Source organism: Lissotriton vulgaris, chromosome 8, assembly GCF_964263255.1.
Source record: "Lissotriton vulgaris chromosome 8, aLisVul1.2, whole genome shotgun sequence".
Taxonomy (NCBI): Eukaryota; Metazoa; Chordata; class Amphibia; order Caudata; family Salamandridae; genus Lissotriton; species Lissotriton vulgaris.
The window spans coordinates 559532882-559559363 of record NC_141696.1 but is presented as its reverse complement, the minus strand read 5'-3'; the positions used below and the strand labels follow the sequence as shown (position 1 = coordinate 559559363).

At 44.2% G+C, this 26482-nt stretch overlaps 1 protein-coding gene across 1 annotated transcript in view; it reads left to right on the top strand.

Moving 5' to 3' along the window:
- Positions 1–26482, top strand: part of PCCA (propionyl-CoA carboxylase subunit alpha) — a 2575253-nt gene that overhangs the window by 1136439 nt on the left and 1412332 nt on the right. Inside the window, exons 13-14 of the mRNA XM_086934374.1 lie at positions 20052–20195; positions 22319–22393. Of these exons, the coding sequence (XP_086790500.1) occupies positions 20052–20195; positions 22319–22393 (219 nt within the window). The remainder of the gene's footprint in view (positions 1–20051; positions 20196–22318; positions 22394–26482) is intronic.

Here is a 26482-nt window from a genome sequence, read left to right as displayed (position 1 = left end):
ATTGGACTGTTCAGAGAGTCTACTGCGTCTTTCCCTGACAGCAGTTTCTTCCTCGTCCTCCTCTGAGCCGAACTGGCATTCCTGTCTCCTTCTCCAGTCAAAACCTTTTGATAGTGCTGGGTATCTTCATAGCTGTGCCTCAGCCCTCTGGTCACCTTTCGGCTTCCATTGATGAGCCATACCCTTTGGGGTTGGTAATTGCAGTGGCTCTAAACCTGCCGTCACCTGAAGTCACTCTCCATAGCCTTAGTCCTTGGTGCTGCATCCACAGGAGCCTCTACTGCTCAAAAGGCTAGTCTGATTATATTTGATGCTGATTCAATTGGTTTTTCCTTTCAAAAGTACCACATCGTCAAAGTAATAAGACATGATTTGGGTGGTTAGAAAGACTGTGAAAATATCCTTTGACGACGAGTCCATCACTAACACTTTAACCAGAGTCCAGAAGTTCGTATGCAAGGATAAACTCTTAAAGTCTGCTTCAGTTGCACTGCAGATGCCTATTCTAAATTTTAGGTACATGGAGGAGTACGAGTCAGAGGCTGATAATCTCCTTTGCTTCTTGCAGAGATGGTGGCCTCTCTGTGGGTCTTCAAAATGCCAGTGGTCTTGATATGTCTCTGGAAGGGTAATTCCTTTATTCTTCAGGACCTTTCTCTGAGGAATCTTGTACTTTCATCACTGTTTTGTGAAAGGCATTGGAGGCGATTATGTTGCTTTTTCTGTCTGTGAAACCTAATTCTCACATCCTTCTGGAAATCCTCTAGCTATCTTTAGGGGATCGGGAGTTCCTCCTACCTTTTAACAAAGCTTAAATTTAGCTTCTTGCATTCTAGTTCTACATACTACTAATGTCACTAATACTTCTTAGTATACATTTTTCAGGCATGAAAACAGTGAAGTGGGCTGTCACTCGCTCATGGAACACATAAAATGAAAATTGTCTGGGATAGAAAAAGATGACCTAGAAACCTTCAAACAAATTTGGGAATGGGATCTAGATTGAGCTGACAGGGTTCTATAGCTGCCGCTGTTACCTACCACAAGCATAACTTGATGCCTTCCACTGACTTTAATGGGGACGTTCAGTCTTTCCTAATGCATATGCCATTTAATGGTGAAAGGCTGTTTGGTACTAAGGCAATTGCTCCTTATGTCACTTCAGAAATAAAGATGCTGAAACTCAATCCCTGAGACTGGCCTCCCTGGACAAACAGTTGCACCAACTTTGCGGCATTTCCATGGGCTATCTCTAGGAAGCACCAATCCTCTTAACTGGTTCAGACCCCACAAGGCTCTTCAGCTACTTTTGCAGGGAAGGTGATTCTAAGGTACTCCAGCATCAGCAACTCCAGTCCTCTGCGTCTTTTGCAGCATCTGCCACCTCTGCCTAATGGAGAATTCATCATGATGGATCTCTGGGTCTTCAGCTTGTTCACATGGGTTGACTCTCTCCCTATTCCTTTACAATCCTTCAGCATACCCACCTTCTGTGAGGAAATGCACGCTGGGCTGTGCTTTGATCTTTAAAGTAGAAGTGCTTGCCTTGCCGCTGTAAAGGCCATAGAAGTAGTTTTCGTGGAGTAGAGAGGGCATGGGATTCTTTTCCACGTCTTTCTTGGTCTGCAAGAAGGACGGGACGGGGCCTCAGACCCTTTCTGTTCCTGAAATTCTTGAACCGTGTAAAGCATCAGGGACATTTAAAGTGGTGTCAGTCCAGATCTTCCTTTGAACGTACAGCATTGGATGATGCCCTTTGATCTTCAATGTGCCATGCCTTCCTCCTCAAAGGCTTTAAGTCCGCATTATGGTGGGGTCCCCGCATTTGTTATTTGCGATACAAAAACTTTTGATCCGATGACTGTTTTACCAATTTTCACCTATGTGCTGGTTGTAGTGGCGGCTTGTTTCTGTAGGTAAGGAGTAAATATATTGCAATACTTGGATGATTGGTTAGTGAAGATAGGGTCCGCAGCACTGTTCTTGGACCAACTGGATTGCACCCTTACCCACTGACTGGACTTCTCCAGCTAGAAACAGAAGTCCCTCTTAATTCTAACTCAGAGGTTGTAATTTATTTGTGCCATTCTGGACACGACCGCCACAAAGACTTTTTCCCTGCCATGGAGTATCTTGAACGTTCGGGATACTCATCATTTAGATTCTGACTCTGAGTCTGTCTTTGTCCAGAGCCTATTGGGCTTCGGGCCTTGTGTATCCTGTTTGTGCCACAAATTATGTGGTGGATGAGATCACTTCAATGATGCATGAAGAGACACTGGCTTAAGCATCAAGGAAGTCTCTCTGCATAAGTGCAGATCTATGTTCTACCAGACCTTGGTTGATGGATGCGTCTTACCAACCTCATTATTGGTCCTTGAGTCCCCTTTAGGGACTGAAGGGATGACCTTGAGTCATCCCTTGATGACATAGTTATAGTCATAACTTATCCTAGTTATCAATGTCTCCTCATCGGGCTTGGGTGTTCATTAAAGGGAAATAGCAATTAAGACCTTTGCTCTCATCAGGACAACGACTGTAACCAAATGTGTGGGGCATTTGTCTAGCGCAGAAGATATTTCTTCTTTCTATCTTGAGCTATGGGGTACAAACCCACTCCGACAATACTACTGCAATTCATAATATGGAGCGTGTTTATGGGTGCAGTGCTGAGAGGCTTTGTGCTGGTCTCAGTGGGCTCTCAGATAAGGAATTTTTCGTTATTGACCGCTCATCTGGCAGGCATTTTGAATGTGAAGGTGGATTCCTTAAACCATATTTTCCTGGAGGAACATGGATGGTAGCTCCATCTTGATGTGACGGACATGATCTTCTGCCAGCTTTGCTGGGAGGTCCGTCCTACATTGACCTCTTTTTCACGGCTGTGAAAAGGAAATTATCTGTTTTCTGCACTTTATAAAACATTGTTCCCTGGGTATTTCCTTATCAATGAGAGGTTAGTAGGGCCTGCAGTATTCCTTTCCTCCCATTCTTCTGCTTTCAAAAATTTTGCAGAAGGCGTTGGATGGTGTACATTTCATCCTCATCTCCCCAATTGGGCAAGTAGGACTTGATATGGTGAACTTATGGAAATCCGCATTCAGCCTCCTCTTCCCTTCCAGGTAGGATTGGTCTGCTTTCACACCATGGGCCATTGCATGGTCCTCCACCCAGTCCTCAAATTCTTGGCCTGCTCATGAGAAGATAATGTTGTATCACTTAGGTTACTGACAGAGATAGGGATGTCTTCTAGCTCCTCAAAAACCTGCCACCAAATCCATCACTTCTATCTGCTAGGACAAATGTGTTTCTTGGTGCAAGACTTCAGACGTAAACCTGTAAAAGGCTCTTGTGCTTTGCGCCTTCTCTTGCTCAACAAGGTTTGCATTTTCTAACATTAAAGGCTATTTTTATGTTCTTTCTTCATTCCTGTTTCTTCCTGTCCATTATCTTTATTCAGATATCTTCTAGTGGCATGTTTCTTGAGAGATTTATTGAACATGTTTCACCTTGTACCCTTTGTTGTTCCACTGTGGGACTAATTTTAGCATTGGGGTTTCATGTGGCCCCCGTATTTGAGCAGATGCATTGTTGTTCTGTTAAACTTCTGACTCCGAAAATTGCTGATCCGGGTGGCAATTACTCCAGGCCTGAGATTTGCAGGCCCTGTTAGTTCGGCCACCGTTTACTGTCTTCTCTCTGGACAAAGTGGTTCACCACACTTATTGATCCTTTTCTTCCAAGGTGGTATTCTTCATCCCTCTGGGATTGGATAAACACCAGTCTGACTTTTGCTCATTACATAGCAAGGAAAGTGTAATGAATTTTTTTTAAAACACATTTTATCTGAAAGAGACTATTAGTTATGGATTCCTTACTTTAGAATTACCCCCGGGCATCAGACTGGATCCCGATAATTTTTTTCGTAGCAGTACCCTTGCGTGTCAGTATGTGGTGTCGGTCAACTCCGCGTTCGTTGGTGGCGTTGTGAACGCTGGGATGGCGTTGCGGTATGCACTTAGACTCTGCCACTGCACGCTGACATCAGTTCTTTTTTTTTTATTAACTATAGTTTCTTATTAATAGTTTTTTTTATTATTGTATTTTTTATTTTTGCATGCACAGAAAAATAAAATAATCATACAATAAGCCGAAAGAAAAAGTGCAAAATCAAACAAAAAGACATTCATATGGATCGTTGTAATCAAAAGCAAATGTGATATTGAGGGTAACAATGCAGAGCACAGTGACATGTAATGGAGTGGCAAAGAGTACAGCATATTAATCACATAAACAGTTGATCAATAGTGAGGTACTCTGGCAGGACCAAGTGAACATCAATAGCTGCGAATGAGGTGGAGGTTATCAGTCGGATAAAACCTGGATGATTGCATATGCAGTACTACCCATTAAAGATATAAAGAACACATACAGTCGTAACTTAGTCCCCAGGAACCTCAGGCGTAGACCGATGAGCAGCCTAATATTGCACAAACATACCGCAAAAACTCTTCGGTCGGTTACAAGGGGGGAGCAATTCATTGGGCACATCAGATTGGGTATTACAATACACCATGTCTTGCTCCTACTCCGCCAACGTAGGCACCGGACCCCTCAACCATTGCATTGCTAGTTGACCCTTTGCAAGTAGGAGACCCATTGCCACAAATTTGTGTGCAGCTTTCTTAAGAGGTTTGGTGTTGCCAAGAAGCGCTAATAGGGGATCCGGAACAAGGGATAACACTAAAATTTCGTTTAGCTTCTGGAAAATTAATTCCCAATAATGGAACACTGACGGGCACTGCCCTGCTAGGTGAAAAAAATCAGCGTGCGGGGCATAACACCTCTCAAAATTGTCAGTATCCCTCAGACCATACCTAAAGAGCCGTGGAATACTAAACTCTATTTAAAAATGTAAAGTGAGCAATGCGGTGGCGGCCATTTAGGGATATCTTATGAGTGACCTTGCAACAATAAAACCAGGTATAGTCTGTGATGGGAGTTCCTATATCAGACTACCAAGCTTGCCTTACGTTGCTGAGGGAAGGCGCCCTCTTGTTTTGAGCCAGGGTATATAACTTGGAAATTATTTTACATGGGGACTGTGCACTCCACAAAGCTGTCAGAGGGGGAATAACCAAGGGTTCCTGCAAGTCGTCCCAGTTTTTTTTTTTTTTTTTTCTTTCTATGCAAGCTAGCGCCGATCCGGAGAGAGCGGTACCCTTAATAATTTCTTGACTAGAGTTTTTTTTACTTTTGTCAACTTCTTTTCCCAGTCCGTCTACTGGTGCACGGAGGGATGTCACATCAACAGACCGGCGTCAAACTTTGTGACTCCTGTCACAAGTTGATGTTGGTTACGGACCCACATCTCGTGTGCCTCTGGTGTCTGGAGCGCGACCACGACTCGAAGTCGTGCTCCGACTGTCGGGCCATAAACCTGAAGTCTTTGCGAGAGTGATCCTGAAAGTTTCTCGAGCCACTCAAGGTCCCGGTCGAGAGGGAGGTCGCGGGACAGGTTGCAGAGTCACCACCATCACTCCTCTTCGAAGTCTTCGGGTAAGTCGAAGCACAAGATGAAGGCGAAGAAGTACCATCGCTCTTCGCCTTCTCCCCATCCGTCAGCTGACGCGACAAGGGATATGGAAGGTCATCGTCCTTCGGCTCTGCCTGCAGAGCCTGTTGGGTTGGCTCTGAGCTTCCCTCCCTTCTCAGGAGCTAGAGCGACCCCAGCCCTACTTCGTACCTTTTACGAAGCCCTCCACCCCATATTTGGGGAGCCAGACTCTGCCGGCGCACCTTCGGGCTCTACAGACTCTGATGCGGGTTCTAGGCCTTTGATGCCGGCGACTCCGGGCCCCCAGGGATCCAAGCCTGGATCAGAATCGGTGCTGGTTGACCTTACGACACCTTCTCCGGCGCCAGTTCCATTGACAACACCTCCGCCCCCTCCAATGCCGTTTGTGCCCCCAGACGGCGTCGAGTCTGGCCTCGTCTTGGACACGACCCGGACTGGCTTCGACTGATGCCGCTGCCAGCACCGACCAGTATTTTGGTACCACTGTTCTATCCTGGCGTTCCTTGTCGCCCTTGAGTGGCAGCCAGAAGAGGGTGAGTGGGACTGGGAGGGGTCTATTGACCCTCTGGCAGACCAGCTTAATGAGCCGGGCTGGAGAGAGGAACTGGGTGAGGACAGTTGTCTGGATACATCCCCAGACCTTGGTATGCTTTCTCCCACTAGCGTGGCTACAGGGAAGGAGCTTCCTACCCTATGGTGTTGCATAGGGCAGCTGAGGCCTTGGGTCTTGAACTACCTACGGTGGCAGTCAAGACCAGCGTCCTGATTGAGGTGCTTCAACCAGCAGCAGCCTCTTCGGAGCCCCTGCTGCTGTTTAATGAGGCCCTCACAGACATCCTACTGGGCACTTGGTTCCCTGAGAGTTTGGTGGTCCAAGCCTCAAAGTCCAAAGGTGTGTTCCCTACTGGTCCTCCAGATAGGGAATCCAAGAAGCTGGATCATCTTGGGAAGAAGATGTTTTCTTCCGCCAGCTTAGGACTGCGGTCGATGAACACGCATGTCTCTTGGTCCGTTACACCCACTCTGTGTGGGACATGGTTGCGCAGGTGCTGCGTCAGTGCCTGGAGGAGGCCCGGGCCTTACTCTCCTGTGCGGTCGCAGAGGGGAGCGATGCAGCAAAGTTCGCAATTCGCTGTGGGCTGGACACCGTCGACTCGCTAGGCAGAACAATTCCAATGTCGGTAATCCTCAGACGCTATGCCTGGCTGAGGTCCACTGGCTTCTCGTGCGATGTCCAATCGACTCTTTTGGACATACCCTTTGATGGCCGTCGCTTGTTTCGCGACAAGGCTGGCAGTGCGCTTGAATGCTTCAAGGATTTTAGGGCTGAAGCCAGATCCTTGGGCCTCACTGCCACCTCTCGCCTCGCGCAGTCTGCTTTTTGCCCCTTTCTTGGCTATGGACTGGGTGCCCCACCATGTCCCCCAAAGAGCCACAGGCCTGCTCAAGCGGCCCAGCCTCTGCGCAACCGGAGATGTGGAAGCCACTGCCGTGGGTCTGGGGGCCAGCAGGCAGGCCAGACCACCAGTGCCCCCCCTGCGGCCTCCAAACCTTCCTAGTCTGACCTTTGTGGGCCACCAGTTGCCAGTTGGCGGCAGGATCTGCCATCACTGCCCCCACTGGCACACCATCACGTCAGACAGGTGGGTTTCGCAGATAGTCCGAAGGGGCTACTCCCTCCCCTTCAAGACTAGCTCTCCCTCCATGCCACCCACACTCCCTCGCATGTCGGAGGATCACTTGGCCCTTCTTCGTCAGGAAGTTGCAGGTTTCTTGGCCAAGGGAGCCATTGAGCGAGTCCCTGTGCCAGAAGTAGGTCGGGGTTGTTATTCCCACTACTTCCTGGTGCCCAAGAAGGACAAAGGCCTGCATCCTATCTTGAATCTAAGTGCCGCCAACCGCTTCCCCCAGAAGAAGTCCAAAATGTTGACATTGGCTCAGGTCTGGACTGCCCTCAACCCTGGAGAGTGGATGGTAGCGTTGGACTTGCAGGACACCAATTTTCACATCCCCGTCCTGCTGGTCCACAGGCGTTACGTACTGTTCATGGTAGGCCACGAGCATTTTCAGTTTACCTTGCTGCCCTTTGGCCTTACCATCGCCCCTTGGGTGTTCACAAAAGTGATGGCCAAGGGTGTGGAATTTATTAAAATATCTACTTGTCCATGGGGCAGGTTGCCTCATAAATCTACTTGTCCTGTAACAAAATCCACTTGTCACTTTGGTGCCATGTAGTGCGGCGACAAATTATGGCAGCAATCTCATTATATAAGAGCTCTTAATAGCCTCTCTGATTATGCCAGAGCTCATACCATGGTAGTGTTTGAATACTAGCAATCCCTTTATGTTGCCATGTTTCGGCAGATCTACATACTGGGACTGAAGATACTGGGAAGCAATAGTTTCAGGGTTGGAATGCCCTTTTGAGTCTGTGCAAACCTACTAACCTGCATGTTTAAAAGGTTTTCAACAACTCTTCTCTAATCTTTTCCCATACTGAGAAATTTTGGAAATGTACTCTTGATAATGGCAGATGCAAACCTTCTTCCAGAGTTAGGAAAAAAGAGGTTGGAGGGAAAATGAACTTGCAAACACTCAGGTTTTCGCATGAGCAAATCTACACATGCACATATTGCTCATGCTAAAATGCAGTTCACAAATATTTTCTAGGAGTACAATTTCTTGTCCTACTTCTGTAAATTCTTGGGAATTCACGAAAACCATATAGCTAAACTTAATGCAAATATGTATAGCAAGGGTGCACTTTTGAGACTTTCTTTAATAATTGGGCCCCTAATTTTGTCTGGCCGTAACAATGACCTTTTGGGTTTATTAGAATTCTCTCTCTCTCTGTATTGGCTGGCTTCACTGTGAGTGACAGCATTCTGCTCTTTCACAAGGAGCATATCAGCACACAACATAGTTTTGTTCAGTGCCAATAACTAATTTGGCAGTGTGTGCTTTTTGAGACCAAAAACTATTTTTGCTTTTGGCAATGTTTGTTATAATGATGAGGGCCCGGGAGCTCTCACATCAATAAGGTTTTATACAAACCATACCAAAACAAGTCACGTATTGCTAAAACTAAAACATTGACCAGCAATTTCAGACCTACTGGCTTTACCAATGCTTGTTTATTTTTATGTTTTCCATAATCTTATTGGAACTGGTTACTCTGATTTTCCAATATGAATATCTTTGGGAAATACTAGCATGCATCAACACATTTTACTAAATGATGCTGCAAAGAAATGGTACCTGAAATGTTACAGTAGTTTAGCAAAATGTTTTTCCCTATTTTCATTTAGGAACATTTTATATTGAAAGCTAAGAATCATTAATCTTGCTTTCAAGCTTCTGCAAATATTTGCATCTAATCATAGAGCATTCTGGTAGCATTATGCATAGCCTCATATTGCTAAACTTTGAAACCGTGTGTGTACATTTTTATACTGGAACCACTGTCAGTAGTGCAGTCAGAATATACATTTACTTAGAGCGTGCACCTTAATAAAGGCTTTAAGTTAATAAACCATGAATACAAATTTGAACAGCATTAACATATGCACACAAATAACTTAACTGCAGGCAGTGCCCTTCCCTGACCTTTAATGTGGTACTGCAAACTGGCAGCCAAAGGGTTTGTGCTGCAGGGGGCTGGGCCTTCTTGTCCCAAGGACAAAATACACATTAAAACGTGTTGCCCTTGACCCCAAACAATATGTCCTGGGTGTCGGGCTATAGGAATTCCACATCCCTGGATGGCAGTGGTTGCAGCTCCTCTGCGCAGATCAGGGGTTCCAGTCTTCTCCTATCTCGTAGACTAGCTGTTGAAGGAGAGTTCGCCCCAGGCTGTTGTTCCCCACCTCCAGACTAAGGTGGACCTCCTGCACTCACTTGGGTTCACTACACCTGATTCCCTCTCAGAAGCTCCTTTTCATTGGAGCAGTTCTGGATACAGCGCAGTGCCGGGCCTATCCTCCCGAGCAGCGAGTCCAGGATATTATGGCTATGATACCGATGTCAAACAACAAAAGAAGAGAGGTCTGGTCAGTCACAAGGCTGCCAGGAGTATGGAGCAAAGAGATAAGAGGGTTTTTTGTACACAGTCACTCTGATTGAGTAGGAAAGCCCTCACACACCGACCTGGTCAGTGTCATGCTTCATCATCGGGCCCCACCGAAGAGACCGAGTGTCTCTTCGGTGTGCTGCGACGCCAGAAAGACTGCGGAGCTGGTCGTGTGGGGAGGACGTGTTGTGAAATAGAAAATTAAAAGTGCCTAACAGGGTATCAAAAAAACTTTTAATGAGTGATCCCTAAGACACGTGTAGGTGGTATATGTGTCTGAATTTAAGTGCCAAGGTTGTTAGGATTTGGTTAAATTCAGCTAAATACCACGAGTTTTAAGATAATCAGTCAACATGTTTCTGCCGTACTTGTGGTATGTATTCACCAAGGCATTCTTCAGGACTATACCCCGGCGGTATGGACACTCTAATAGTCCACCCTGACCTGGGGACGTGAAAGTGAAAAAGGGAAAAGTGAAAAAGTGCTTAAAAATTAGAAGAGCAAATGCTCATTCCAAAAAAGCCCCAAGTTCAGGGGTGTATCAGCACTTTAAAACAGGGCGCTACTAGCACCATGGGTCTCGGGAGGAGGATTGGAGCGCGCCTGGCACATCGCCCTCAGCGCTCGCAACCTGCTTCTCAACCTGCAAGAATCCTCAAAACCGGACCCCGGCGATGTGCCAGGCGCGCTCCAATCCTCCTCCCGAGACCCATGGTGCTAGTAGCGCCCTGTTTTAAAGTCCCCAGTCCCCAGGTCAGGGTGGACTATTAGAGTGTCCATACCGCCGGGGTATAGTCCTGAAGAATGCCTTGGTGAATACATACCACAAGTACGGCAGAAACATGTTGACTGATTATCTTAAAACTCGTGGTATTTAGCTGAATTTAACCAAATCCTAACAACCTTGGCACTTAAATTCAGACACATATACCACCTACACGTGTCTTAGGGATCACTCATTAAAAGTTTTTTTGATACCCTGTTAGGTACTTTTAATTTTCTATTTCACAACACGTCCTCCCCACACGACCAGCTCCGCAGTCTTTCTGGCGTCGCAGCACACCGAAGAGACACTCGGTCTCTTCGGTGGGGCCCGATGATGAAGCATGACACTGACCAGGTCGGTGTGTGAGGGCTTTCCTACTCAATCAGAGTGACTGTGTACAAAAAACCCTCTTATCTCTTTGCTCCATACTCCTGGCAGCCTTGTGACTGACCAGACCTCTCTTCTTTTGTTGTTTGATACTTAACCGGGGATTAAGAGAGTGTCCTTGATTCTCCCTACCTCTCTCTTTGTTGACATATATGATACCGATGTTCCAGCCTCTATCCTGGATTTCGGTGAGAATGACCATGAGGCTGCTGGGCCTCATGGCCTCCTGCATCCTGCTGGTGGACCATGCCAGGTGGCATATGCTGGCTCTGCAGTGGGACCTGAAGTTCCAGTGGGCACAGCATCAGGGGAATCTTTACGATGTCGTCCAGATCTCGGAGGGCACTGCACACCAATTGCAGTGGTAGCTAACGAACCAGGATTGGGTCAACGACAGATCCCTCTCCCTTCCCCAACCAGAGTTCACAGTGGTGACAGATGCATCCCTTCTGGGATGGGACGGCCACATAGCAGAGGCGGAGATCAGAGGCATCTGTTCTCCAGCGGAGTCCGGGCTCCACATCAACCTTCTGGAGCTCCAGGCGATTCGTCTTGCAGTGAAGGCATTCTTTCCCTCTGCACTGGGAAGGGTGGTGCAGGTGTTCGCGAACAACACCACCGCCATGTGGTACTGCAACAAACAGGGCGGGGTGGGGTCATTGGCCCTATGTCAAGAGGCTCTTCATCTTTGGACATGGTTGGAACATCAAAGCATGTCCCTGGTGGTTCAACACCTGGCAGGTTCCCTGAACGCCACAGCAGACTAACTCAGACGCATGTGCATGATGGATCACGAATGGCGTGTTCACTTGGCGGTGGTGCAAGATCTCTTTCAGCAGTGGGGAGAGACTTGGTTAGATCTATTCGCCACCAAAGAGAACGCGCAATGTCAGCAGTTCTGCGTGTTGCCGTTTCCAAGACGGCACTCGCTCGGCAGTGCTTTTTGCTGCGAGTGGTGTTGCGTTCTTCTATATGCCTTTCAGCATATACCACTTCTACCTAGAGTACTGAATGAGAACAAGCGCTACCGGCCCCAAGCCATTCTTGTGGCTCCAAACTGGGCACGAGAGTCTGGTATCCCGAGCTCTTGAACATGGCCATCAATCCTCCGATCAAACTGCCTCTTCGGGCGGATCTTATGTCGCCGCAACAGGGGACGGTCCTCCACCCGAACCTGTTCAGCCTACACCTATAGTGTGGAGATTGAGCAGCAACAGTTGACAGCTTTCGACCTTCCTCCCGAAGTCTGTAATGTTATTTTGGCGGCCAGGCCGCCCTCCACTAAAATTACATACGCCTGTACATGTAAAAATGTGTGGCATGGTGCACAGCAAAGGGTGTGGATCCCCTTTCTGCCCCTCTTTCAGAGGTTCCCCTCTTCATTCTTTCTTTGGTCCAGCAGGGCTCTGCTCTGGGCATCCTTAAAGGCTATATTCGGCCATTTCAACCTTTCTTCGCCTTCCTGATCAGCCTACTCTTTTCAAGTACCCTATCGTAAGCAGATTTCTTAAGGGCATTATTCATCTCTTTCTTCCTATTTCATTCGTAATGCCCAAGTGGGATTTGAATCTGGTGTTAACTTAACTTATGTGTGCTCCTTTCGAGCCGCTACATAATTGTCATCTCAGGCTCTAGACCTTAAAGACTGCTTTAATGGTTGTCATCTCCTCTGCTCGCAGGGTGAGTGAGCTTCAGGCTTTATCTTCAAAAACTCCTTTCCTTGCTGTCCGTCCGGACAAGGTTGAACTTCTTTTTTTGCTAAAGTGGTTACCTCATTCCACATAGGACAGACCATCACTTGGCCCACCTTCTTCCTGCATCCTTCTAAGGAGGAGGAGAGACTCCACCGTCTGGATCCAAAACATCTTTCAATGTGGATCGCACAAAACAACTCCAGGTGGACGATCAACTCTTTGTTGGCGCCAAGAAGGGTCGGGCCGTGCAAAAACAGACCATCGACAGAATAAGCTCTGCTCTTGGCCACTGACACAATGAGACGCTGTGCGGACGAGGGGCTGACAGCAGCAATGATCTTACTGGACTTAAGTGCGGCGTTCAATACTGTCTCACATGGGCTGCTTCTACATGGCTAAACTTGACCGATCTCATTCTTCATAATGAAACATGGACTGAACATCTGATCTCATTCAAGCGTTATATAGACGACATTCTAGTCATCTGGAAAGGCGACATTATCACCCTTGAAAACAAAATCAGTGAACTTAACTATATTCATGACCGAGTATAATTTACACACCAAATTGAAAAAAACAGCATTGCCTTTTTGGATGTGTGTATTCAGATTGAAGCGGGTGATATCAAAACGAGTGTATACACGAAGAAGACTGACAGAAACAACACTTTACATTTCTGGAGCTTCCATCAAAACTCTCTAAAACACCATCTACAATATTCTCAATTTTAAGATTGAAACGCATCACCTCAGATCAAACAGAAACAAACACAATCATAAAGAAATTTAGAGACAAATTCAAACAAATGAGATATCCTGATGAAATTTTGGAAAAAGCTACCAAGAGGGTGGAAACTCTGGGGAGAACACAATTATTATGAAAGACCATCCCTAAATCATCTAACAAGACAGTTTGTATTTTGAAATTTTCCACACAGTCTAATCAGATTAAATCCATAATCATGAAACATTGGTCCATTATCCACACTGAACCGGATTTCAAAGACATGTTCCCAGCACATCCCACATTTGCCAAGCTACGTTCACGTAATCTACAAGAACTCCTTAAAAAACAAAATTATTTCATAAAAAAGGAATACAAAGGCATGCAAAAATGCATGATCTACAATCATTGCAATAATGTAATTGTTGGTAATAAATTCATTCATCCGACTCAAGGCCATACCATTGAGTTAAAACACTTGAGCACTTATGATTCATCAAATGTAGTATATGCATTGAAATGCCCCTGTGGGAAAATCTATGTTGGAAAAACTGAGCGTAAAATCAAAATACGTGTTGGAGAACATAAGAGTAATATCAGAACCCTCAACATGAAATCCACAGTAGCATTGCACTGGCACGAGGCCAAACATAATATAGCTCAACTGCGCTTTACCACCCTCGAAGCAGTAGCAGTGAGAAATGACACTGATCCATCCAAGGCCTTAGCAAGATCTGAATTTTATTGGACAAAAAAACTGCATGCCCTACAACCTCAAGGGATGAACGACAGAGTTGAATATAATTGCTTTTTATAACAACCAGTTATGATACATGTTATGAAATAGTACTAAACTCTTTTTCTGCTGTTGTATGTTCAAATGAATTGACAAATTTGTGATCACTTTTCTCATTATTATTTTTCTTATTATTCATGGTTCCCTAATCCCATCATTTTATTTCACTTCTTTTCATTTCATACATTTCATTTGCTAATAATCATTTTATCGTTTCACGTTAGTCCCTGAAAAAAATCACGCACATCACAATTGACTAATTTTATTAACCATACACAAGCGTTATATGCCTTTAAATTGCGGCTTAAACTCAGACTCAGACTCAGGATCCTTTAAGACGTCATACGCCAGACGTAGTGACGAGGAATCCTTACTTCCGCATAGGACACAGCGCGAGCTGGAATCGATAGACGCTTTACACCAGAGCATTTTATAGTAAGTTTAACATCCTTCTTACACGCATTAACGGCATGCGGCACAATTTGTTAATTAGAATCACCATGTATAGCAGCATCTCAAACGGTACAATGTTTCACCCCGCATCTTCTCTCCGGTTTCACCCAGCATTAGCAGTTTCGTTTATCATGTTAAAACTCACGGTCAGACACTTTTTACGACCATTTTATATGCATTTGTGCATGCGAATTATCGGTTTCTTGTTCATACCAGGCACCTTTCACTTTTTCATACTGGGCACTATTTTCTCCATCATTTGATATTTAACAATCTAGGCAACCATAAGAGACAATCAAAGAAGTTTTAATAAATGGAAGGGAATTAAGCTACAAAATGTTTGTAAAGAAAACAATTTATTAAGAGTTAAAAAGAACAATATCACATTCACAGATTTAATATGTACGTTAAAAGAGTGTAGTTTAAACAAACTAGACTTAAAACAACAGTCTATAAATCACATGGCATGAATCACAATGCAAATGAGAACATATATAAAGTTAAAAAACACTGGAAGTGGCAGATTGGTACCAATCTGCCACTTCCAGTGTTTTTTAACTTTTTTATATGTTCTCATTTGCATTGTGATTCATGATTGTCTCTTATGGTTGCCTAGATTGTTAAATATCAAATGGTTACTTTTCCCTGGTCTAGGAATCTATTTTCTATGAACTCAGGGGGTCCTTGTTAAATATACGCTAACTATTTTCTCCATCTTCATTTAACAGCCGATATTTATAGGCCTCCTGTGTCCGTTTTTTACAGTTATAAAAGATGACCCCTGATGAAGTGTCAATGATTGACCTGAAATGCATTGGGTTTTCTTATAGAACATGAAGATCTGGTGACAACTGCTTACATTGGATCATGTATGATAATTAATGCACGAAACTGAGTGCATTAAAATAAAGACCATTTATGATGGAATTAACTTATCGATATAAGTTCACATTATTTTATGCACTAATTGGATTAATACCTAATGGTATACTTAATTGTGCTTCCACCAGCACAAAGAGATTTCTCTTCCTGCACTTATCTCTAATATGCCTGTGAGCGCCTGTGGACACGGCGCAGGTGGTTTGAAGCACTATTGCGGATCATTGAAATATACTGTTTATACATAAGTGCACGTTGGTAACAACTGCCTTATATTGAGTCTCCCCAGATGAGCTTCCACAAGGAAAGCCCCGAAAGATTGCAGGTTGCCGGTGGAGGAAAGGGTTCTATTCAAGTCAATGTGCTACTGCCATAAAATACTTGCAGAAAGACCACGTTACCTGCACCCTCTAATTTCACAATATATTCCAGGCCGTAATCTGCGATTAGAAGGAAGGTCGCTAGTGAAGCTTCCTAGCGTTCGTAGTGCAAGAATGGGAGCACAGTCCTTCAGTTATCTTGCGGCAAACTCTAGGAACGGGCTCCCGGAAACTATAAGAATGGAATCATGCAAAGCTAAATTTAGGAGGAAGTTTAAAAAATGGCTATTCCCCTCTGTCTACTAAAGTAAAGGATAGCCACAGGAATATATCAGCAGGTAAATTTTTGTGAAGTGTCTAGGATCGTCTCTAATTAGTGAGTCCTTCGGCAAAGTGTCCTTTTGTCTCGATTAGTGAATAGCGGTTTGTATACGATTAGTAGTGCGATGACATTCCGTGTTGTGTCTTTTTAATCTAGCTTCCACCCCCTGGGACGTAGTGTTTAACAACAAGCTTAGAGGTAAACGTTTTGAATTTATGCCAGAAGCAAAAAGAGGTACTAGCAGGCACCTGAAGAGTAAATAAAATCATTCTGTTTCGTTTTTCAGCCTGTGTGGTCCTGATGAGAACTCATGAACAAGATAGAGTTTGAAACGCGTAGACCAGTCTTTTCAGCTATAGGATTCTAAAAACAAAGTTTAATTGCATTGAATTTATCAATCTATGTACTGTTATATCTTATACCATAGCTGTTGTTTCAAATAATAACGAAAAAGTTTTGTTTTGATAACTGTAATTTATATGGTGTGTGTGATTGCTGAATGTTGAATGAAAGATACAGGGAGCATGAAGTAAGTATAGTAATGTGGAATGTGAGAATTTTGTAAAAAATACGTTTTTTTGTTGAGGAATAATGTTAAAAATGTGATGATATTTGCCCAAAAGAATGTTTAATTTTGTCATATAAACAATAAAAGAAAATATAAAGATTAAATCTAGACAGAAAAAGGAGTCCTAGGTCTATATTGTTGGATTTCCAATATGTCCTCTGAGAAATGAGAGTAGAAGATATGTAGCAGTACTGGCAGTTTTTTAGTTTTGTTGTTTATAAGAGGCTTGGCCTTACTGCTGAGAGTCCAAACCCAGTGGTGGTATTAGCTCCTTGCCTGGGAGTCAGAAGTACTGGACCTGCATCTCTATACCCCAGAACCAAACTGACTACAAGGGCTTTCTGGTTGGCCTCCTTTTCTGAAGTCTGAGGGACATCAAAGACTTCTGCTGACTGTTGGGTGTTGCCCTGCCAAGTGTTGCCGATCTAGTCCTGGACCCTTGGAAGTGGTTTTCTGTGCTGCAACTAACAAAATCCACACATCCCGTTGTGGTGCCGGTCAGAACCGACTCATCTCCTCTGGAGCCGACTCATCGCCTGCTTCGAGGAAATTACACCGCTGGCTGTGTGGCTTGATGACGACGCATTGCCTACATTGGAAGAAGCCACTGACGCATCTTAATTTGCGCGGCTTAGAACCAACGCATCCCCTACATCTAGAGGGGTCCCTCTAGATGTATGGGATGCGTCAGTTGCCTGCTCTGCCCATGCATTGGGCCCCGTTGATGACGCAACTTGATACTTTTTCAGCAGGACAATGTTGGTTGCTGTATCCAACCCATGCCCTATCGCGGTTGGCCTGAACTTTTAGATTTGACCCGATCAAACTTGACCAGATAGCCCTGGTTGCGCTTTATGCGTCTAAGCACTATATTTGTGAATATTCTTTTAAAATGCATAACGCCAGTTCTACGTATTGGATTTTTTTCATTTTGGTCTTGTTTTGTTCATTAAATTAATCTCTATTTTTCCAACCTAGTGTGGATTATTTTTGCGTGGCATTTTCACAGTTTTACTGTTTGAAGTGTTGCACAAATACGTTAAGCCTGATTTCTCCTAGCCAAGCTACCAGAGGGTGAGCACAGGTTATTTTACGGTGTGTAGCTGACTTACCCTGACTAGGATTGTGGTCCATAATTGTACAGGGTACATACCTCTCCCAACTAGAGACCCAATCTCTAGCTGTGAGTGTCTCAGTATCTATTTGTGTGGCATTACAAAACAAATAAAAGGCCCATTATTTGGCACCATTTCAAATTACCCTCAGCTTAACCACCTTGAATTGAATGGGAAGAAAATCTCCCTGGGATAGATCTGTTACTGCACCTTGCATTTTCTGGGCAATTGTCTGCCCCATTTTATGTTTTTGAGGTTGAAAATAAGGAATAAAACACACATTCTGTTTATCTACATCATATTTGTCTTCATGCTGACATATTTGCCCGTAGCAGATTCATTCAGACAATAATTGAAGGAATGTGTACAAGGGAAAAGTATGAGGTAAACATTAGATTAGTTTTAATCCGAATTTGGATACAACACCTTGTTCGTCAGCATCTGGATTTACCCATCAACTTGGATGAAAGGCTATTGTGTAGTCCTGTGTTTCATTATTGGCTAAATATGGTATTCAGGTCAAGTCTTCCAGATTCTGTCAATGGGTACCTATAGAAATTCTGAATTCGAATGCATTTTCCTTCCTTCATCCTGTTGTCAAGGGTCATTTTAATGAAACTGCTCCACATATTATCCATAAGTTCCTCCTTCTTTATCATTCTCTACCAGTCCCCCCTTGCCCCCCCTTTTGAAGGCAATATTTTCTTGGAAATAATATGTAATATTTTCTCTTTTTAATTCCAGTGTTGTACTTTCTCTGCCCATGGGAGGCGGGACTTGCAGTAGCTTTCCTTTGATAAGACAAATGGTGTGCAACATTGAGACCAGGATAACCTAAATCAAATATCACCTTGAGTTTGCTATGAATTAAGACATTGTTCTTTCTGTCTTATTTGAAAGTAGTCCGTGTCAGTCCTTTTCAGTCTTGGCAATAATATTTCGGATTTTAGCTCCACTTTATTTAGAAATAAGATAAAGAAACTAGCTTCAGTAAAGAATATTGGACCTGCTATAACTTTTGAACTTGGGAAATGTAAAAATAGTGCTTTTTAGGTCTGACTTGACAACACAGAGCTCTGGAGTACCTACTACTATCAGTTCTTTAAAGTATACATAAAGTAGATTTTGGCTACTCCCACAGGAGTGTTTCTCTCTCACCTCATCTAATGCTGCTGGCACTTTGGCGTATCATTCTACCTCCTGTGCACTTTGGTGTATCATTCTACCTCCTGTGGAATGCTTGCACTGCAATGCATGAAGGACTACTTTGCATTTCAGAAGGTTGCTGAATTGTCACACATTAACTTCATCTCCTAGATGCACTGCATAAAGAAGCTAAGAGTTATTTGTTTTGTGTTTCACTGCAAAAGACGTTTTAAATATTTTTGAGACGTCATGATGCCTTTTGGCTTTGCCATATCATGTTCCTGTAATGGACATTTTGTTTCGGCAGAGTAGACCCGCCCAATGTTTTATTTCACAACGGAATGTTGAAAGTTAAGCAATCATCTTGCCACACTCTGAAGATATCCTGTCTTTTTAGGGTTCTTACCCAGAGCTTGAGTCTTTACCTGTGCTGATGTACAGAATGCCATAAAAGTGTGCATCTCTTGTGATTGTAATGCTCAGATTCCATATATGCAGTTGTAATATTTAAGAATATAGCACGAGTGTCCTGTTATTGATTTGTGCTTCAAGGAGTGTACTTGGTCACCAGTGGCTAAAGAGTGGGAGACCACTTCTTCCCACGACTGTATCATCCTACGCTGCTGGCAGTCATTTTCTGAATATGGTTGACTTTGCTGCTCCAGCCCTGATGTTTTGCATACTAAGTGCTGTGCAGACCCATCTGTGTGTGGGTGGGGCGGAGGGGGTAACCCAAAGTCCATCTGCTCTTTTCTGCAAGAGTGCGTTGATGTAAGATTACACTAATCTGGTTGCTTGTCAGGACAGGTTAGTGAAAGCAGGCGAAGGGCTGAGATTTGGAGGATGGCTCGCTCTACAGAAAAGCGCAAGCTGCTGCTCCTGTCCACGCCATGTGAAGTGCAACAGGACATGCTTACTGTCTGTTTTCAGTGCTCCAGATTGCCAGCTGAAGTGTGTGTAATGATACATGATGCATGAGTGCGCAGGCGCCATTTCATAAGTGACCACTGTGTACTGCAAATCATAAAGATAATCTCCCTGCAAAAAAAAAAAAGACAAAAATCGTTTTGCTTCAGTATTTGGTCTGGTATCCTAACGCTGCTTAATGTTGATAGTTTTCTTGGAAGATGTCTCTAAAATGGCGGCCTAGTGCCCCAGCGTGCGCATGCTTTTTTACGTTGCTGTCTGTTGCCACTATTCCTCCGCCTCCTAAGTGACAGTCCTTGACCTTGCAGGTTGAGCATCCCATCACCGAATGCATTACTGGCCTGGACCTCGTCCAAGAAATGATCCGCGTTGCCAAGGGTTACCCTCTGAAGCACAGACAAGAGGACATCCCCATCAACGGCTGGGCGCTCGAGTGTCGAGTCTACGCCGAGGTAAAATGGGTGGAAGAGGGGGTGGTGGCAAAGTAGTTATGTCAAGTTTGTAATCCAAAGCTTGTCCCTCTGATGGCGCACAATCTCTAGATGAAAACTGTAGATATAACCATAGAACAGTGTCTCCCAAACTGAGGGTCGCGAAAGTCCAACCAATAAATAAAGATTCTGAACTTACTTTTTCACATGTGCTGCTCTTCAAAGATAGAAGTCCTGGGGCGGCTCCTACGGAGGGGAGGAACTTCGTCCTGCTAAAACAAACACCTCAGAACAGCTGGAAAATAATATGGTAATAAAGTATATTATTACCATTTTATTTTTCAGCAACCTGTGCTGTATGGGGCGGGGGTAATTGCTGCTGAGTTGCAGCAGGAAACTGTGCACTTAAGTTTAAAATGTGAATGTCTCTTTGGCCGGCTGTCTTGCGGCGGCCAGCCAGACATGCACATTTTAAACTTCTATAACCTAGCAGTTTTAGACAGCTGGGTAAGAGAAAGCACAGACCACTCTTAAGAGTGCTGAGGGTGGCCGCTCCCTCCAATCCTGATGCTTTTCTCACAGTGTGAGAGGCAGCGCCAGGATTGGATAGTGCCGTTTCCTGGGTCCGGAGCAAAGACACCCGAGCGAGGAGGACCTCGTGTGGCAAGTCAGCACGGTAAGGGCCTTTTTTTGTTTTATTATTTTAACGCCACATGTATTTTGCCCGACCCAACACCGAAAGTACATGCCAGCCACTACTGTAAACCTCAAATGTCATGCTATTTCTTCTGTCAAATTGCAGCTTGTGTTAACAAGAGGACTGCTGCTTACAAAGACCTCTCTCTGCAGTCAGAGAAAGAAAAGTAAAGGGAGTTATGTGGTAATCTTGCTGGGGACAGGGAGTTTGAAAAGAAAAGCTACAGGTTGTCATTTTTTGTAACACACAAAATGTAAAAACCTGTAAATTAACTGTACACATTCAGCAGCTAAGAAAGCAAAAATGAAGTACATGTTTTTGTTATTCTGAAGTGTGATAGAAAAACTTTTAAGAGGATCAAAACAAATCAAGACACTTTTCTTGGTAATGCTGAAATGATAACAATTAATTGCAACCCGATTTCCACACATTATCATTCCTGTGCAGTGTAGTTTTATCATTAAAGCTGTATGTCTGTGCAACTTTAATGGCCATTTCAATGGAAAATGCCCTTTCTGTAAATGACGGTGCTCTACCACACGTTGCTTTGGTTACATTAAAAAAATCGCCCTCCTCAGATCCATTCAAGCTAGGTGGGTCGCAAAAACATGCCGTTCTAAAAATAGGGTTGTGGTTTTAAAAAGTTTGGGAAGTTATTATATGATGTTCGGTTATGTTTTTAAACGGTTCCTTCTGCACTTGATTCAATAGCTCTACCGTTCAGAATACTTTTAATTTTTTCGCATGCGACCAATTCTCAGATACCTTAAAAGTATTTCTGGGAAGCCATTGAGAATTTGCAGCGAAAAAAATTGTAAGTAATGTGTCCTCTTAGCAGTTTGCATTTTAGTACGTGGCAGCCAAGAATATGGCTTCCCTCCTCCCATCATGGCCAGCAGTTTTCTGCAGTGAATGGAATGAAAAGTTACCAGTTTGAGTCTTTTAGTGGTGGTGGTGGTGTTCGATTGAGGCGCGTGCACCAGCGCGCGTCGATGTAGTCTTTTAAATCAGGGGGAACAGCATATGGTTTGACATTGGCCGTCAAGGACAGAAACGCTTTTGGGTGGTACATGCCCATGTGTGTTTTTGTAGCCCGCTAAGTAGCGTTTTTCCATGTCCTTTCAGTTCTTTGTGTTGCCTCTGGCATTCTAAATGTCCCTGTGTCTGTTTTGTCTCGTCTCATCTGACACAACAGCAATTTAAAACTTGTTATGCTAATCGCAAAATGCGTGTTAAACACTTGAATAGCGGGGAAATGTGTCACTCTTGGCTATAGTAGCTCTGAGGCACACCAAGGAGCAACAATAGGGCCTATTGCAAGCAAGGTTAAAAGCACTTATTCGAAATGGAGCTGCCAGTGTCTTTTCAATCCCCCTCCTGCTTGACCTTGTTTCCAGTGCTTTATCAATGGGTGTTAATGCTCGTCTTGTTTTGAATTTCATTGCAGGACCCCTACAAGTCCTTCGGCCTGCCTTCTATTGGTCGTCTTTCCCAGTACAGAGAACCCCTGCATGTTGACGGAGTAAGTTACATTTTCCCTTCTTACTGAAAAGTACCTTGGAATGATGTACCATACAGATGGTCGCTTGTTTTCAGTGCTTTAATTTTCTCATGCTATTAGAGCCCGGACCCCCCAGCATGTCCCCCGCCCCAACCTCATGCAAACCCACAAACAACTAACCAGTCAAAGAGTGTGGGTAAAAATGGCGATGTTTAATCTTCCAAAACATTCATAAACATGACAAGATCACAATTAAAAATTCACATTTCAGAATTCAAATATTTACATTTTAATATGTACAAGTATGCTAACTGTTCATAACCACCGGTTATATAATAACAACTTCCTCCAGCACCAAGGGGCCCTCTGGCTCGCATCTCCAAACTGAGAACCACGCAAGGCGCAACCCACCTGCGTCCTTGAGCGGTGAGCCCCCAGCCCGCGATCCTTGTCCGTCCTATCCAGGGGCCCACCCCTCTACCACCAGGCTGCCAAGGAGGCTTGTGTGACCTGCTAAATACCCCCCTTGGCTCCGCCCTCCACTACTGAGGCTCCCGCCGGAAGTGCGTCATGTGCCGACCCGGAAGGACATCCTGTCCAGTAGCTAACCGGCTACTGGACTGACCATGGGGGTGTGGCGGGGATCCGGGAGTCCGGGCCCTAAGGGCGCCCTTGTCTATATCTCGCGCTTTTCATTATATCACATGACTGCATACTGACCAACATCTTCAAAGCAGGAAATTTGGTGTTCATTAGGGATCTTTTTCAATCTCTGGTCTGCTCCCATTGGAATTTCAACATTTTGTCCGGAACAAGGGGGGAGTATTTGGTGAACCCTTAAATCGCAGCGATAGCCTCTCAATTCACCGAGCGTTTTTCTGTAAGTAGTTGTATGATTGGCTTGGGCTTTAGTTACTGTTATACGTCCAGGACTAGGAAACACTTGCTGGCCGCCCCTCTTCTCCAAATTCAAAGAATTGGACAGTCTACCCGCCTAAACTTAGAAAAGACGTTTTGGGTGGTTGTGCAGTTTGCACGCTCCTACCCAAGCTGAGATCATCACTTGCACCATGCTGGCCACAGCAAGCTGACATCATCACTTGCAAGGTTGACTTACCTCTCAACCTTTTGAGCCTCCAAGGCGGATGAGCTTGAGCTGGTTTGGAAGCTGACCCCATTGAAGACAACGTATATGGCCATGTTTTTTGGAGGGTTAACAGATTTCTGTGACTGGTGACCCTATTCAAATCTATAGAAAGCATTTCCCTGCTTAGGGGGTGAGGATATGTCCATTGATGGTGACACGTTCCTACTAAGGATGAGTTTAGAGGTACGCTGACCTCTGAACACATTGAGGGTAATCTGCTACATCTTGTGGTGCAATCAGGTGCCCTTTAGGAGCGTCCGCTGGCACTGTGCCTGCCTACAGAGGCAGACTGTGAAAATTGTCAAAATGCAAGAAGTTAAATATTAGAGTGTCTGATTAAGACACTAGGAGCACACGACAGGTTTGCCATCAATTGGCCACTCTATTAAGCAGTTCTTTCCTTTCTGCGTGGAAAGGGCCAGGACATGTCCTCCTCTGTGGTAATTAGGAGTCCTCGCAGTAAGTGTATCGATGATTCCCAGGCTGCCGGCAGAGTGACAAGGCTTCTACCGCGGAGTGTATGATCATTCACTCCACTTACACGCATGGACGAAGTGGAAAGCTTCGCGAAGACGAAGTGTACATTTAGAAAAGAGGGATGGGGAAAAATGAGCGAGGAGTTGTTTGATTTGTTGTGAACTGTGTTGCCTCTGTATTTCCTGACGGGCCTGACCCTTGCTGGCCCTTTAGGCCTCACGCTGCGTTGAGTCTGAAACCAGCAACAACCGCGGAGAGTCCGCGGATAGGCAAATGAGAATAGAATGCTGCTCTTAAGCACTTACTCATTTTAAAAAAACGAGACCTTTTTTTTCATTATTAAATCACAATCTGCGATAATTACGCTGATTGTCGGACGCGTTCGATGCATTAACGCCAGCTTGCAAGATGTCAAACATTTTGCCCTTACAAGTTTTTTTTTCCTTTTTTGCAATTTGCAGTTATTCAACGCGAGACCTGTTGAAAGTACAAGTGATAAATGGACAGGACCGTACCCCCCAGGGTCGTTGCCCCACCAAATCTTTCTTCAATTATTGCTGCAGCAGGAACCTTGTGCAATAACACCGGCGCCCATAAGCCGGCCGTCTAGCGAAGAAAAAAAAACAATTAAAATGCCTTAAATGTTCTGCGTGCTGCTGTTATTTGCTTGTGTGAATGTTGCATGTCAGCTAAATGGACCGAGGAGCAGATCTGGTGATGGGGTGCACGGGAGTGCGCGCGAGGCTTTGTCTATCATTATTGTTAGGAGCAATCACAATGATGCCAGCAGGGCAGTGGGCGCGTTGACGGCTGTAATTACGTATCTCCATGGTGATCACTTTTGGCCTGTCACGGAGGCCCGCCAGTCCCCTCCCCTGCACGCATTTAATCAGATTGGGCTGTCACTTGTCAGGTAGACATGGCGGCCAGGGAGTTGGGCGGAAGGGGGAGAGGTGAATTGAAAATGAAGGGTGGGAGATGTTTGATAGCTTCACGTGGCCCGGCCTCGACGCCCAACTCGACGGAAAGACATTTTAATTATGCCGAAGGCATCATCCGCCGTGGCTGGAGGATTTCATAACAGTGGGCCGGGCCGCCTGCCTAGGGTCCACTCCCCGCGCCGCGCCGCAGCCCAACAGCTGCTCCGAGCGGGGAGCCACCATTACCGCTTTTTTTCGGATGTTTAATGAGGACACAATTGGCATTTCTGTATCAGTATATTTATACTCGTACTTATATGGCTAATAAAGATATATATACCCGCGCAAGAGGTATTTGTATGCTTTGTTGAATGTGTACAACATAGGTGCTCAAACTAGATATCCTAGTCTTCGTGTATGTGTTTATGTAAACCCATTCTTTTCCTATAAAGTCTTGTAAAAGATTCACGCGAGAAGCTACAAACACGCACGGATGGTGGCTGTAAATGTCACCAGAATTCAAAGATGCAATTTAACACGTTATCCGTTGCGCATTTGTTTAATTTTGCCTATTCCTGGATCCCATTGGCTGAAAGTCTGTCTTTCACAGGAATTAGCTGATTTTCTTTGCTCCTTGTTTTCTCTGGGAAGTCAGGATTGTCTGTCCAAATCGGGCCACATCAATGCCCGATTTTCAGGATAACCTCTGAATATAAACATTATTTCACCTGTGATCCTTTATACAGCATCTAAAAGCATGTTATGTGAATATTGTATCAAATCTAGCCCTTACAGGAAAAGCAGAGTTAAACAAGACCGTTCACTGTGTATCTTTAACACTATTAAATGATGTAGTTTTAAGATTAATTTGCCATGCGTTTTCTTTGATGGTATTCGAACATTCAAATATATATTTCTATATATATATATATATATATATATATATATATATATATATATATATATATATATATATATATATATATATATACATATATATATATATATATATACACACATATATATATATATATATATATATATATATATATATATATATATATATATATATATATATAAAGAAGACGGTAATAAGTGCTCTAGGGGTATCCTTACCGTCATTTGGTAAATTAAGTCATCAAGGTGCCCTCATGTGAATATCAAAGACAAGACACCGCCTGCTGACAGTTTCTCAAATTAAAGTATTAACATCCAGCTGCCACTGTGCCGACCTTGTACTGTCTTGCTGAGCCGTCGGTTTGTTGAACGGCTTCTTCAGGTGAAAATTTGCACCGATTTTCCAGCACTGTGCCTCCCAGTAACCTGCTACCTCCAGTAGTTTCTGGTATGAAGCAGTGGCTCTTCTGCCCCTGAGGTTTCCAGGATTCTCTGGTCAGTTTTGACTATTTGGATGGGCTTTTTCCTCCGCCTTACAAAGGCCTTTTCAAAATATATATATATGTATTCCTTAAGAATTTACATAGATTTTATAGGATTCAATTCAGTAAGCAGTTGATAAAGTTGCACAGAGAGTAATCCATATTCTGCAAAATCATAACCAACACA